Here is a 15,522-nt window from a genome sequence, read left to right as displayed (position 1 = left end):
TGGGTTTTTCAGTTCATTACTCTGTGAATTGCTCACCAGGTTGGAGCATCTGCTTGATTTAACTGGTGAGTGATTGCTTTACATGTACATATTGGCTATATTGGAGCCTTGAGCTTTCTTTTTTGTGCAACTGACTTTATGAACCTGAGAGACAGAGAGGTGTAATTTAGGAAGACTGAATAGCAAATGTTACACCATGTTTAACATTATGCAAAAAGGGGCATTTTAAATGACAGTGAAGAAGAGAAGCAAAACATACTGTTTATTATATAAACCGAGGTTCAAGAATGTTCCCCCAAGAAATAGTTCACCCAAAAAATTTAAATTTGAAGAAAATGTATTGCGGCTGTTCAGAATTCAAATATCCAGGGAGTGTCGCTAAAGGTCAATGCTCTATTGTGTTGGAAATATCCCCAAACCAAACCCAACCCTAAACCTACCTGATAGTGTTAACAAAGGCAAAAGTGATATAAAAAATTAGGGCTGTCAGTTTAGCACGTTAACTTAATTAATTAGTTATGAAAAAATAAGGCGATTAAAATGTTTTACGATAGTTAACGCGCTGGTCCCGCCCCCAGACCTGCACATCATCTTATATTTCATACAGTTAGGATCGTTTACAACCGCATTTTGATCGTTTGAAGCTGCATTTAAACTGCATTTTGGAAGTTCAAAATCGGGGCACCATATCAGTCCATCATATGGAGAAAAATGCTGAAATGTTTTCCTCAAAAAACATAATTTCTTTACAACTGAAGAAAGAAAGACATGAACATCTTGGATGACAAGGGCGTGAGTAAATTATTTGTAAATTGTTGTTCTGGAAGTGGACTTCTCCTTTAATTAGATTACAAATTTTAATCGACAGACAGCCCTAACAAAAACACAATTGTTGATGCAGCCATGCTATTTTAAGTTCCTTATGCAGATTTGAGCTGTTTTGTACCGAAGCTTTTCATCACTCAAGCGCAACGGCGTATTGCGTGTGAGCTACCGGGTAAGCCTACTAAATAGAGTCCTCTATCTATAATATTCTATGCTCTGGTAAAAAAAAAACGTGTCTATTCTGAATCAAGAGAGAGATATGCACAGATCAAGCACTGTTTACAAGGGAAAAAATCAAAAATGAAACAAATATGTCTGTGGATTTTGATGTAAGAGGGAAGGATAATTACGAATAATTCTGGCCAGAAGCAATGTTTAAATTTAAAACACCTTAATGATGGATTTGTTTCTTATAAACCTGCAACTTTTCACTTAAGACTTTAACTGATCAACTAGAGTCGTGCGGATTACTTAGATTTCAACTCTCATTCTGACCGCACACATTTAGTGTAGAGGATCCAGTGATTAGAAACTGATGCAATGCTAAATTTCTCCAAAGCTGTTCCTATGAAGAAACAAACATCTACATCTTTGACGGCCTGAGGGTGAATAAAAGTTCAACAGAATGAATGAACTATTCCTTTTAGATGCATTTTGGGAAGTGGATGGTATGGGCCATAAATCAAGTTGCAAAGCCATTACACCAACTATTTCAGAAGATTGGCCAGTTCTGTAAAAAAAATCTATTACTTGCATATGGAAAGCTGCACATCCCTCAAAAAGCCCAGTGGGAAATCGCATCAAACTCACACTGAGGACATTTATATTCATAAACATCTGGTGTGTATTAGGGAACAATTAAATAAAGGTGAAAATTTGCATTTGTGGAAGGAAGGTGTGTTATGAGAATCCTGGGACTGAAACATAAAATTAAACAGAAAAGGATTGTCTTTTTTGTTTTGACAACATTAAGATGCAGTCCCCCCAACTGCTATGACATTATTGAGTCTCTGTAATGAAAGAGTAAACTAGTTCCAACTCTCTAGAGGGCGTAATGAGTTTGACTAATCCCAAAATTGTAAGGGGTAATGTAGAGGTTAAATACTCAATGATTCATTTACTGCTGAATACAAAACAATAGATTTTGATGTCGACTGTGTATATGTTACCCTGGACCACAAAACCAGTCATAACGGGTCAGTTTTTCAAAACTGAGATTTATACATCATCTGAAGCTTTTCATTGATGTATAGTTTGTCAGGATATGACAATATTTGGTCGAGATACAACTATTTGAAAATCTGGAATCTGAGGGTGAAAAAAAAAAAAAAAAAAAATCAAAATATTGAGAAAATCACCTTTAATGTTGTCCAAATGAAGTTCTTAATGCATAGTACTAATCAAAAATTAAGTTTTAATATATTTGCTGTAGAAAATGTACACAATATCCTCATGGAACATGATCTTTACTTAATTTCCTAATGATTTTTGGCATAAAAGAAAAATCAATACTTTTGACCCACACTGTATTTTTGGCTATTGCTACAAATATACCCCAGCGACTTAAGATTGGTTTTGTGGTCCAGGATCACATATGAAATAACGTAATGTGTTTTAAATGACAAAAAATCACTCTAAAGTATATAAAATGTAACCTAATGTTCAAGTGGGTACAAATATGGAAATACACTTTAAGGCTCCACATGAATTTAAATTACTAAAGCTTTAAATGAGTTTAAAGCTCCAAGGTTTATGTTAGCACATTAAAATAACACCTTGGTCCTTAATATTCATATTAACTTGATCTACTTTGAAATGACAAGTTACAGAGCCTCTACAGCTGTCTACCAAGTCTATTAGCAATTCTGGGAAATTCTACATTGACAAACTAATAAACCAAATGTAGTGTTGCTGTTAATCCAAAAATTAAAAAACTGTGCTGTTTACTGACTTGAGGCATAAACATCACAAGCATTAGGCGAACAACAACTTCCTGTATGACATTATTAGTATGCTCTGTTATAATAGTTAAACAACGTTTAAAATCAGTAACATGAATACTAATCAAGATGCTTGTTGATGAGTATTCTGGAGTTGTGCCATGGGTAATGGAGGTATAAATCATACATTTGATAGTAAACAAGTTGTTGGAAGTCGCAATGAGCTAAAGTTATATACCGTAACAAAGTGAGCACGAATGCCTCATTCTTTCTGACTGGACCCTTTAATAAGGCTTAATGAGTTTTAATTGACTGAGATTAGTGGTGCCCCCTGCAGGTTTGATAACTGTGATCAAGAACCGCAAGCAATAAGAAACAATCAGTGTAATAATAAGCTTGACAGAGAGATTGCAGCTTAACAAAAGCTTTAATGAGCAGCCATTTGTTGTTAAGAATGGATTCTGAGATATTTGTATTTAGAGGCCAAAAAGCGGGGTTTTCTGTAAACGGTCTTTTTCTTTTCTAGCAAAGCACGCTTTGGATGAAACTCAAAGATATATTTTTATCTGTTTATCTGTTTTTTTATCTGTTTTAGCAGATAATTAAATTCAATTAGTCTTGACGTACATTCTGTGTGACAATTTTTTTTTTCAAATTCATTTACTAATTGCCTACTCTTGAGAAACTGCTGCCAGCTGGGACTCAAATTTACAGAAAGATCTTTATTACCTCAGGATGTTCATGCTTTTGGCTGACATTGAAATTGAGATTGATCATATCAACATTAGCTAAATTGCTTGAAGCAGACACGCAATTGTCCAAAAACCATAACGTGATTGGTTTTGAGATTAATATTAATTTCCTGAACGGAGCACTGCTAATTCAAACAAGATTAAAACAACAGAAAAGTTCAAAACACAAAAGTTTCTTTGTTTTGTAGTACTTCAGTGGCGACACAATGTCTGTTGTTTTAACTATTTAAAGAAAGACCACTAATATATGCTCATTCACAAGACTGATAGTAAGAACTAAAATTCTTCTAGGTTAATTTGCATTTTAAGCATTCATTTCAAACTGAGTGACATTCTCTTGCTGAGATCAGACGACTAAAGTGCTTCATTAACAAAATCCCTCAGCTTGTCAGTGAAATAAAAGAAGCGGCAATGCTTTTACAGTATATGCATAAATTAGATAAAATTGTCAAGTGTTTGATCTGGAATGTCATAAACAAAATCCGGTGAACCTGATGGGATAAAAACAGACCATCTGTCGGCATGTTTTCAGAGTGATTTCCTTACTAATTAACTGTCACGTCACTGAAGGTTGACATGCACTAGATATTCATTTTCTGAAAGTTTTAACAACATCTTTACTAGCTTACTGAGACGAATGGAGCAACGTCTTCAACCAAGGTTATAACAGGACAGGAATGGAATGCAAATACAAGAACAGTCCCCAAACCACGGAAAAGCTGGCAGAACATTCTGACTAGTTTCAGACAACAACCTCAAATGCTTCCCCTGGAATTCACATAGAGTTAAATCTGCTGTCAAGCTTCTTCTTTTGTACTCATTTCAGACCTCTCACCCTAACAGTGGTCAAGAAACAGATCTTTATTTGGCACAGAGAGGGTCATCAATCTCATACACACCCACTCACAAGTCACAATTTAGACATTGGTTTTTAATGCTCACAAACTTCCTCATTCCTGGAAGCTGATGAGAAAGAGATGAGATGTGATTTTTTTTTCATCATGGCAACAATGCATGTTTAATAAATAACATATTACAATTGGAAATCTAAGAAGCAATGGAAGGCTGCTTGTCCGCTTAATTATATTATGTAATCCATGGCATCATTTTTTATAGATCTTCATTGCATCATTAAACAGATGCAAGGCCATTAGGCAGGACATTGTTTGTTTGTACTCGTTGTCAGCCACTGAAAAAGGCATTTATTATTAAAGGTAGGGAATTTTTTTTTTTTTTTTTGGCTAAGCAAGGGAAAGAACAAGTGGGTGGTAAAACTTTGAATACACAACAGTGATTTTAAATTATTAATCATGGCTGCTACAGTAAAGTTCATCCTTGAAGTAACCTGCAAAAATGTACTGAACATGAACAAGTTTGTGACTACACTAAAAAAAAAAAACGTGGTGTACAAACAATTTTCACTCAGAAATAGCAAGTAAATTTCTTAAATACAAAGAAACATCAAGTAATAACACACTGAATTACAAAGTAGAAAGACATGAAATAGTATTTTCTTGTAAACTGTACTCAAATAATCTTTGTTTTATTTACAACTCCAATTCTTTATATATATATATATATATATATATATATATTTATATACATATATCTATATATATTTATTTATTTATTTATTTATTTTTTGCGATTTGGAGCCCCCTACAGTTAAGTGAGTGGAATTAATCACTGTCGTAACTTTTTTTTTAATTAATTAATTAATTAATTAATTAATTAATTTTTTTCTTGCACGCATAAACCAGATACAGATCAGCACAATAATGGATGACAATATAATAAAATAAAACAGGAAGACAATAAAGAAAAAAAAAACAACAGAAAAAAAAATAAGAATAACAGAGGTAGCAGCTCAGATTACATAATCATCAAATCAGTACACATTTTCACAGATTTGAGACTTTTTTTTGTTATTAATGTTTTTAAGTGTTAAAATTAGGTAGTTGAGGTCACAAAGAAAATTATGTAATTTGGGTAATGTTGAAGAAAAAAATCACTGTCGTAACTACGTGTGTTTGCAAACAGTGATGACGTTTTTTTTGTGGGCGGAGCTTATCTGGTTGCAGAAAATGTCGGTTTTTAAGTAACGTTAGCAGTCTATGGAGCCATGGAATAAAATAATTTAAAAAAGGTAAATTTGAGTTTATATTTCAAAATTCTGACTTTATTCTCGCAATTTCGAGATTAAATCTCACACAACTCGTCTCTTTTTCCCCTCGGCTCCGAGAAAAAAGTCAGAATTGTGAGATAAAATAAATAAATGTTATGTAAAATGTTAATAGTAATAGGTTTAAATATTATGTCATGCTGTAACTGTGGGGCTAATACAATGCGTCCCCTACTAACAGCATATGTGAATATTATGTAGACATATTGTTTAAATCATATTTATCCTTAAAAAGTAGAGTAGTCATAGTAGTTTTCATCCATAGTCTGTCCGTTTAAACGTCTGCGTTTAACTATAAAATGGTGTCTTTGACGACAGTATTCTATAAAAATTATTTGCATTCCGATTCTGGCATCAAAAGACAATTTTTTCCCCTCTTATTCCATGGATTTTACCTGTTTCCTTCCACTTGTTACCAGTGTTTTTCTGTTACCACAATGCGCGCGCAGCTGCAAGTGACGTAACTGTGATGCGAACTACTAATTTGACTATTTGTACTTGCTTTTGCTGCTGCTGTAAAGCAATCGGTCCTTTTCACGGAATTTCGTACCCGTTCATCAAACGTAGTTCCAGAACGTACGTTCTGAGGAAGCGTGAGAACTAAACAGAAGCCGTTCGTCTCATTGGAAGCCAGTGTACCTCAGAATGATTTGGAAACGGACATTTCAAGGTAAAAAAACTTACATACAGTTGCTTTAACTTGTTTATTGGTTGATTTTGTTTGTAAACTTACGTACCAGAAAGACTAGTCTGTTGTCATAGCAGCGGTTTGCTGAGTTCACACTATCCCACTTCTAAATAGCACCTTTCAGTGTTTCTTGCTGCCTGACTGATCTGAAGAAGCTGCACTTGTGTCTCAGTAGTCTACATCTAATTGCTTGCAGGCCTCTCAGCAGCCTGGTATTAATTCTTTCTGACCCCCTGAGCCATTGATTCCACTCCATTTGTCCTTTTCCTTCTCATTAGTGTTACTTTCTAATTATGTAAGACTTACTGGCAACTGAAGGGCTTTTAGTCCCTCCAGAGAACCCTCCAACAAAACATGGGTTTAGCAAATGAGCTCTCAGGATGTCTGGGGAAGCATTGTAACACACAATACTGAATTATGGAGACTTGGCAAAAAATTACCCACATGTGCGCACAGCGCAAATGCCGATCGACCTCACAGCTGCAAGCTCTGACAGCAGGAGAGAGCTAGCTGTGAGGTCTGATTAACAAGGTCAGCCGAGGCGTCGCTATGGTTTGTGGGCCCCCCAAACAGCATATTGTCTTGGGCACCCTCAAATCACGTTGTGGGGTTGTACTAGGCCAAAAAAAGACCTCACCTGTGATAAGCAAAAAAGAAAACGTGTACCAAATCCCTAAATTGTAATTCTGTAATTAGTCAGGCCTCTCCTGACTAAGCTCATCTGATCTCAATTTTGTAATCATGTTCATACAATCAGGATGATTTGCTATTTGAAGAAACCTATCAGGGCTAAAAATTTTGATCACTGGTCTGTTTTTAGTTTACTGCAATTTCTGCATGTGTTTTTTCACTATGCTAATCAAAAAGTAATAAAACAACATTTTTTGAAAGACCTCTGTGGTCTGACTATAGGGGAAAGTGGGGTGAACTGAGCCAGTTTTTGCTTGTGGTGTGTTTTAAATGAATATGTACATAAATGTAAGGATGGCTTTCCAAAAACAGTGGTCTCTTGGCTCAACTTACCCCCAGTAAGGGGTAAATTGAGCCTAGGGAGAGGGTAAGTTGGGCCACAAGGGGTTAAACTGTGCCATTGATTATACTGAACTAAAACTAAATGTATTCACCTCATGCTTTATCAAAGGAGAAGAAATTCAATAAAATGACTTCTTAAAATCTTTATGTGAGCCTTGTGATGGTTTGGCCATCCTTATGCTGTGTTTTACCACCTGTGGATCAAGACGCAGGGTTAGACTCCAGCTTCCCACAACACTAATAAAGATAAATCAGTTTGGATAATGCGATGGATGGATGGATGACTTCTTAAAGGGTTTATTTGAAGATACAGTTCACATATTTTAAGCCATTTTTAATTATTTTTTTTTTAAATTTCAGAACAAAATAAAGTTCACATTAAAGAAACTAACTAACTAACTAACTAACTAGGACTGCAATAGTACTCAACAATCAACTCCGGGCTCAACATACACTTACAAATGTATCAGGGAAATACAATTTCATAACTTCAATGGCCAGTTTTCATAAACAAGGCCTATTTAAAACTTTCAAAACAAAATCAAGTTCAAAACTTCCCTAAACATAAAGCAAAAAAATATTTTTTTATTTTTACTAAATTGCCAATAGAGGGTTCGCACTGATGTCACGTTTTGGTCAGTCACCTGGATGCGCGGCCATTGCGGCGATGCTCATATGTAAACCGCAGCATTGATTGCACGGTTAATGTACCACTGATGACTTTGTTTTACTAATTTATGCTGTCTAAACCATGGAAAAGTCATATAGATCATATAAATCATATAGAGAAGGACTTAAGCCAGAAAGGGTGTAATAATTTGACAAACTAAAGTTATTACAGGGCTCAGCGCAAAGCAGTGACAGTGTTTTCTTGGTTACTGTTGTACACAGAGCAGTGCGATGCTTATTAACACTGCTTTATAATACATTATACAGATGCTAGATGAAAAGAAAATGGCATGTGAACTTTTCTGAAAACAGAAAGTTCCTCTCAGAGATACATTCATATAAACTCCCCAACCCCAATTCATTATTTAGTTTCTTCCAATAATTGGTGCATCGTGAACAGTGAGATTGATCTGCCTGCTACAGTATTTTCTCCTCTTTAGGTCCCCTGTTAACAGCCTTTTACAGACTAAATATAATAACAACAACTTAATATTTCCACACAAATGACATTTTGTAACATGAATGCAGTGCAGTGAATATAGAAGTTGCACGGGCCATAGGGCAGTCCGTATGTCAAGCTCTGTAATAGGTGGTAAATATCCATACGATCTGCCTCCTTTGTTGCGGACTGACGACCCAACAGTTCTTCCTTCTATATGCCGACATAGTGAATTATTTTCATTTCTACGTTTTTTCACCAAGCCCATACACAAGTTCTGTTCCGTTCAGTGCCGACACAATGGCGACTTCCGGATTGATGACGTAACGTGAAAACACTATTATTCCATGAGCCTCTCTCAATTGCATGGAGAGTAAAATGGATAACTCTTCACATATTTGTGGTCACATCACCAATTTTGATTAAGGTTGCCTAGAAACAAGGGGTGGCTCAACTTCCCCACAGGCTCAAATCATCCCCCTCTCCCCTGTTTGTTCAATATGCAGACAGCACTTGTTGGGGATTTAGTAGGTCATCTATATTACAATATTGTTGTAAGCATTCTCATTTTAATGTCAGATGTGTGCCATTTTTTCAATAAAAGGATAATGGCTTCTCTTCTCTTTACCCAGACTACACACTACATCGTTATCTGTGTGTATTTCAACAGATCATGCAAGGGGTCACCTAAAGGAGGTCACTAGAATATATTCAAATATAAATTAAAATCTACTTCACTATATAATGGAACATAATGAATATGAAGTCAGTTTGAAAATGTGGATCAGCTGTCATCTTATCAATGTGGTTAAACACTGCAAACTTTTATTGACTGCACTGATTGAGTCCATTCTTAGTAGTTAATAATTTACTTTGCAGAGTAAAAATAAAAAGAGGAAAAAGAGTAAACAGAGTAAAGGTTATTTTATGATCGAACTTAAGGACAAACCAGTTTGGGGAAATAGAAACCGCAGCAGTGTGGAAAGGTGGGAAATTTCTGTGTTCACAAGGTGAATCTTAGAATTATTAATAAATGATATATTTTTCAAACTATAGGATATTGTTTGTTATATATGAACTGCATTTCCGTCAATAAAATGTTGCAAAACTATTTCTGTTCATTTTCCTCAGGGCCTTCAAAAGAGACAATGGAAAGGAACATCATATATTTGTGGATTTGTGCTTTTGCAGTAGTTCATGGGAATCAAGAGACTTTACCGCAACCTCCCATCAGCGATAAACTCCCATCATTGATAAAGATGAACAATGATTTTGCTTTCCATCTGTACAAGAAGCTTGTAGAAATGCCTGATTATCAGTCCAAGAATATCTTCTTCTCTCCCTTTAGTGTGTCCATGGCCCTTTCCGAGCTGTCTTTGGGAGCTGGTGGGGAAACCAGAAAGCAGCTTCTCAGTGGCATCGGCTATAACAGCTCAGTCTTCAGCACTGAAGAAATGCACCGGATGTTCCACAGTCTCCTGGAAGAAATTGACCAGAGGACAGGGGTGGACATTGATGTCGGTAGTGCTCTATATGTAAGCGACAAATTGAAGCTCCTTCCTGAGTTCCTGGAGAAGATAAAAGAGTTTTACCACTCTGATGGCTTTACTGTGGATTTCAGCGTCAAAGAAACGGTGGATAAAATTAACACATATGTGAAGGACAAAACGCATGGGAAAATAGACAGAGCTGTTGATGATCTGGAATCTGACACTTTGATGTTTCTTCTCACTTACATATTTTTTCAAGGTAAACGCACACCTTTACAATATTCACAAACTTTTATAGATCTGGTAATTGCATTGTCTCAGATCCCTTTAAATATGTCTCTCTTTCTTCCAAAGGAAAATGGGACATGTCATTTGACCCAAGCAAGACCCATCAAAGTACATTTCATGTGGACGCTGAGACTACAGTTCCAGTGCAAATGATGTACAAATACGCATCCCTCAAAGTTTTTTATGACGACGAACTCCTTTCCAAAGTCCTCTGTCTAGATTACGATGACTCTTTCTCCATGTTTCTTGCTGTCCCAGATATTCACACGTTTTTTGAAGCAAAGACCATCAAAGATCTGGAGAAGGCCATCTCTAGGCAGCACATTGAAAAGTGGAGGACATCTGTCAATAAAAGGTTGGTTGCCATAATTATTCAATGTATATTAAAATTAAGGATATCAGGACTGATTCATAAAAGCTTTTAGATGTTCAAATGTTCTTAAGTTTAATATCTCCAGATTGAAAAGCCATTTAATGTTTTCTCTTGTCCTTCAGAAAAGTTAGCATCTATGTCCCCAAGCTCTCTCTGAAAACATCATATTCTCTGAATGATATTTTGAAAGGATTGGGAATGGCTGATATGTTTACAGATAACGCCAACTTCACAGGAATGTCAGAGGAAAATATCTTCATTTCAAAGGTAAAGTTTCTAGATAATCAAGACATTGCATCAGCGTATCTGGTTTTAAAGAGACAGCAGCCTAATTTAGTTGCTATTGTCTGTGACATTGATGTTAACAAATAATAAAAAATAAAACTAAAACTAGACTAAAACTAAAACAGTTCAGATGACTAAAATATGACTAAAACTAAGACTAAATCAAATTTTGCTGTCAAAATTAAAACGGCAAAAAACCCATCTGTTTTTAAGAGGGCTCACTTTGATTCTCTTTCAGGCTATGCATAAGGCCACTCTGGATATAGATGAGAAAGGAACCACTGCAGCAGCAGTGACAACAGCTTCATTCACCCCGTACTCCTACAACCCATTGTTGTTTTTGCGTTTTGACAATCCATTCATGATCTTTATTACTGACCAAAAAAATGGCAACATCCTCTTCTTTGGAAAAGTTGTCAATCCGGAGGAAAAACAGTAATGTGACATTGAAGATGTCAACATTAGCCAGCAGATGGCCATGACTTAATCAACTGTTGTTCCGCTATTTTCCTGACGCTAAATTTTGTAGGTGTTGATTTATGGCCAATCCTTCTTCTAGAGGTTCACCTTTCTGCAGAGTTTAGTTCCAATGCATATCAAACACCTGAACCTGCTTATCAAGGTCATTGGATTGAGTCGATTGGGAATAAATGGCAGGAAAGTGGACCTGCAAGATTGAGTACTGCCAGGAAGGCATTGCTAGATCTGATTCCTCTGATGAATGTATTCTTCTCTGCCAAGTGGCAACTTGTTATATTTAATGCCTGTTTGGAAAGAGCTGTAGGAAAAAGTAAAATTCAAATAGTGGTAAAACTGGCATTTGTCTTACATTGTTATACACCACATATTTGGCGTAGAGATTAGATTAAAATCGGTGGGTGTCCATTTTATTATCCATCTCTGGATAGAAAACAACAAATACATTAGTGAAGTGAAAGTGAAATAGGTGAAATAACACACGAACATTCTTTTGGACAAACATATTGCTATTTTAACATGGCAGTATCACATGAAAAACATACTTGCTTAGAATCTCATAAAGGTCCTTCCACACTGAGGCCGAAATTCTCATCTGAAATTTTTGCATTTTAAAAAAATAAATACAACCTCATGTTGTGTCAATCACATTTACACTGCCTCTGAAACTTTCGTCTGTCATAAAAAATTTTGATTCTAGGTTCAATTTTCTGTGATTTCTGCATCTGTAACATGCATTTTCAGAGGTGTTTTGAAAATTCTAAGTCACTGTGATGTTTTGTGCATGACAAATTATGATGAAAAATAAATGTGAAAATTTTGGACTTTTTGTACAGCCATTCATCAACAAGTCTAATCTAGTCCTTTGATTCCTTGCCTGTAAGATTATTAATACAAACACAAACAGAAGCAGTCAGACCTGCATGTAAGCTCAATGGAGAATTCAGGCTCAGTATTACTCAGATGTGAAGAAAATAACAATGGATTGGCACAACTTTGCTTAAACACATTTCCTTGGCATCGTCCTAACCTTCCCCTCATTATAGCATCCCTCAGGTCAGCCACATGTGCCTACAATGCTTTCCATGTGATGGAAAATTGAATGGATTGAATCAATAATAAAGTTTAGAATTTTTTATAGCGCTTTGTAGGTTTTATTATTCCCTTGACTGAAATTGAGGAGCCAGTAGCAGTGTTCACATATGGTTTTTTGGCAGCTCAATATTGTTGTATAGTTTAAGTATGTCAGTTATTAAAGATACAATAGATTTTTATAAAATTATAAAGTAATTTCAGCTCAAATCATTGTTAAATTATATAATATAATGAAAATTACAAAATCAGCTTTATTTCAGCTCTGCTTTCGGGTTGTGATTTATTTGTGAAATTGTGAAGTTATTAGTTTTTTGCTAAAATGATTGGTTTTGATTTCATGGCGAGTTCAAATCATTTTATAATATGTGTGTGTAAAATGTTAAAATAATTTAATTTCAACTGCGCTTCTAGGTTGTGATTAGGTTTATTTTGTGATAATCACTGGTTGATTAGCCCCTTAGCGATCCAGTAAATTCCTGTGACTTTACCGGTAAATACACAAATGTGCTATTCACACAGGCAACAGTATTCTGCTTTTTACTGGTAAGAGACCATTCACACACCACCAAAATGCTGGTAGATTCTGTGATGTCTAATGATCTTTAGTAGAAGCACTTTAGTTTTACTCTCTAACCACATTTTTGAAGTCTGAGGCTTCATTTACAGTGTATTCAATCCCTTCAATCACTGCTAGACCTGGGACTCGAACCCGCAACCTTTCGGTCAGAAGCCTGACCCCCTAACCATTAGGCCATGGCTGATTAAAGAGGTCATCAGATGCAAAGTTCACTTTTACATGTTGTTTGAACATTAATGTGTGTTGGCAGTGTATGTACACATCCACCCTATAATGATAAAAATCCATGCAGTGGTTTTTAATTAGTCTGGAAAAATATCTCCTTTTTCAAATCGAGCCATTTTCAGATGCCTGCCGCTCCCACGATTGTTGATTGACATGAGTGTCTTACCTCAGACCCACCCTAAATCATCTGCGACAGTCCGACCTCCATTGTTTCGATGCCAGAGCAGGGATGTAAGTTAGACAAGAATATCTCCGATTTAGCGATTCAGGTCTTGTGTTGATCCAGCTTCACCTACAGCAGAAGTGAATATAAGGTTTTTTTTTTTATGAATCTCTTCAATCACCTTTCCTAATAACGTGCTAGTTCACAAGTTTCGTGGCTAAATTAAACAATCTCTCAGAGCACAGCTAGTCACTCCACAGAGAGAAGAGGGGGCGGGGCGAGCAGAACTCATTTGCATTTAAAGGAACAATCCATCAGAATGGGTTGATTTTTGCAGAGGTCATTTTGACAAGGTGAAAAAGGTGTTGTTTTACACTACCACTGAGCATTTTTAACCAAAGTATATTATAGACTTTTCATTAAGACCCTAAAGAATTATATCAACTTGTGGAAAATGGGCATCCGATGACCCCTTTAAAGTCGGCATGAAATTGCTATCATATTTTCTTTACAATATCTGAGTAAAACAGCTTTTCAAATGAGAAAAAATGTAGGACAGGACTTGATTTTGTCCATTACAAACTGATTAGACCATTGTTGCTGTTAGATTGTTTTCATGGTGCCACTTTCAGTTATCTGGGTGGTCTGTTACATTCCCATGTATAGCAGAGATGAAATGCTTTAGGATTAATTTTGAAACAGTTTAGACTCAGAAATTGAATTACAAGTAGCCTAATTAACTGAATTAAAGGTCAAATTTTATAATACAGTAGAAAGACTAAAATAAGATTTTCTTATAAAGTGTCCTCTAATAATCCAATAATCCATTTTATTTACAACTTCGAGTGGCCACGATTGTGCATTCAATATAACAATCAATAGCTAAAAGCTATACAGCTATGCTCTGTAAGATAGCTGGCATTGTGATGTAGGAACCAGCAGCAAGCAATTAAATTAAAGTGATGCATGGACTGTTCTCGGCTCAGCTGCACTGAGTCTCATGGCACGTGAGTCTAATGGCTTTATATTACTTTCATTACTCATGCTCAAATATTGAGGCACACATCTTTCAGGTCGTAATCAGACGCAATACTTGAATGCATGATGAAACACATTATTTGTTTTTGTTTTTCTTTTCAAATGACAATTATTGCATTGCATGGAAATTGGAATGCCAACCAGCATTTGAGCAGGCGAGAGTGTAATGATATTCCAGACCACTGTTATGAAGTCAGACGAACTGTAATGTGATTCGTTTGTGGGGAGAACAGCAGCTCTACATCAATGGCTGATTTTGTGTGCATGTTTATTCCCCACAGAATAATGTACAGAATGTATATAGATGTGAGAAAAAATATAATCTAGAGTGAAAGGAATTATAGTAGACAGACAGGTTTAGGTGGCAAGCATCAATTAGGAATACATTTGTTAGTTTATGATACTGAAAACTTCTGAGTTTTATTAATATCTGTGTTTCTTTTTGTTGCTGTCTGTTTAATGAAGAGGTGAAAGAGCCAAAAAATATTCATGTTTAACTATCATGCTGACACTGTTTAGTCTACTAAGTGTCAAATCTTGTGTAGTCATGGCAAACCATTCGAAAAATAAGCTTTGCTGTGGAAAAGTTGCTCAGTAACAACAGAGAGCTTCACAGGATCTGCTGTTATATAACAGATTGTTTTGGCAATGCTCTGGAAAAAAAAAAGTCCACCTTTAAAATCTTAAATCAGATCCTTGTGGCCTTCATGTACCCAATCTGTCCACATTTGTATTGCAAACAGCAAATGAAAATGGGATGAATATTACAACAGAACTATTCATCTCTAAAAATTGTTCTGAGGTTTTTGTTAACTGTATATTTTGACTCAATTAGAAACATTTTCTGTATTCTACAAATACGTAGCTGTCTTTGCAATACTTTCAAGAGGTCCAGTCTGTTGTTTCCTGAAGCTAAAAAGGTGGTTTTTAATCAGTGACCAATGATGTTACCATGACAATTGATGACACTGCAGTAAGTGTAAT

The 15,522-nt window shown here is 35.7% G+C and overlaps 1 protein-coding gene across 4 annotated transcripts; it reads left to right on the top strand.

The window, feature by feature from the left end:
• The first annotated feature begins 6,170 nt into the window (after window positions 1–6,170).
• On the top strand, window positions 6,171–12,575 carry LOC127167363 (alpha-1-antitrypsin). Of its 4 annotated transcripts, none has more exons than XM_051113362.1 (5): window positions 6,171–6,369; window positions 9,659–10,276; window positions 10,372–10,660; window positions 10,801–10,945; window positions 11,202–12,575. In XM_051113362.1, exons 1-5 carry the CDS (start codon window positions 6,345–6,347, stop codon window positions 11,400–11,402), a joined length of 1,278 nt encoding a protein of 425 aa, XP_050969319.1. In that variant the 5' UTR covers window positions 6,171–6,344; the 3' UTR covers window positions 11,403–12,575. The 4 variants fall into 4 exon arrangements, with proteins under 4 accessions (XP_050969319.1, XP_050969322.1, XP_050969321.1 ...); XM_051113365.1 differs by having other exon boundaries at window positions 6,172–6,369; window positions 9,876–10,276; XM_051113364.1 differs by lacking the exon at window positions 6,171–6,369 and adding an exon at window positions 8,384–9,513.
• The last annotated feature ends 2,947 nt before the right edge of the window (window positions 12,576–15,522 follow it).

This window comes from Labeo rohita, chromosome 6 (assembly GCF_022985175.1).
Source record: "Labeo rohita strain BAU-BD-2019 chromosome 6, IGBB_LRoh.1.0, whole genome shotgun sequence".
NCBI classification, from domain to species: domain Eukaryota; kingdom Metazoa; phylum Chordata; class Actinopteri; order Cypriniformes; family Cyprinidae; genus Labeo; species Labeo rohita.
This window is presented reverse-complemented; position numbering and strand designations above follow the sequence as displayed.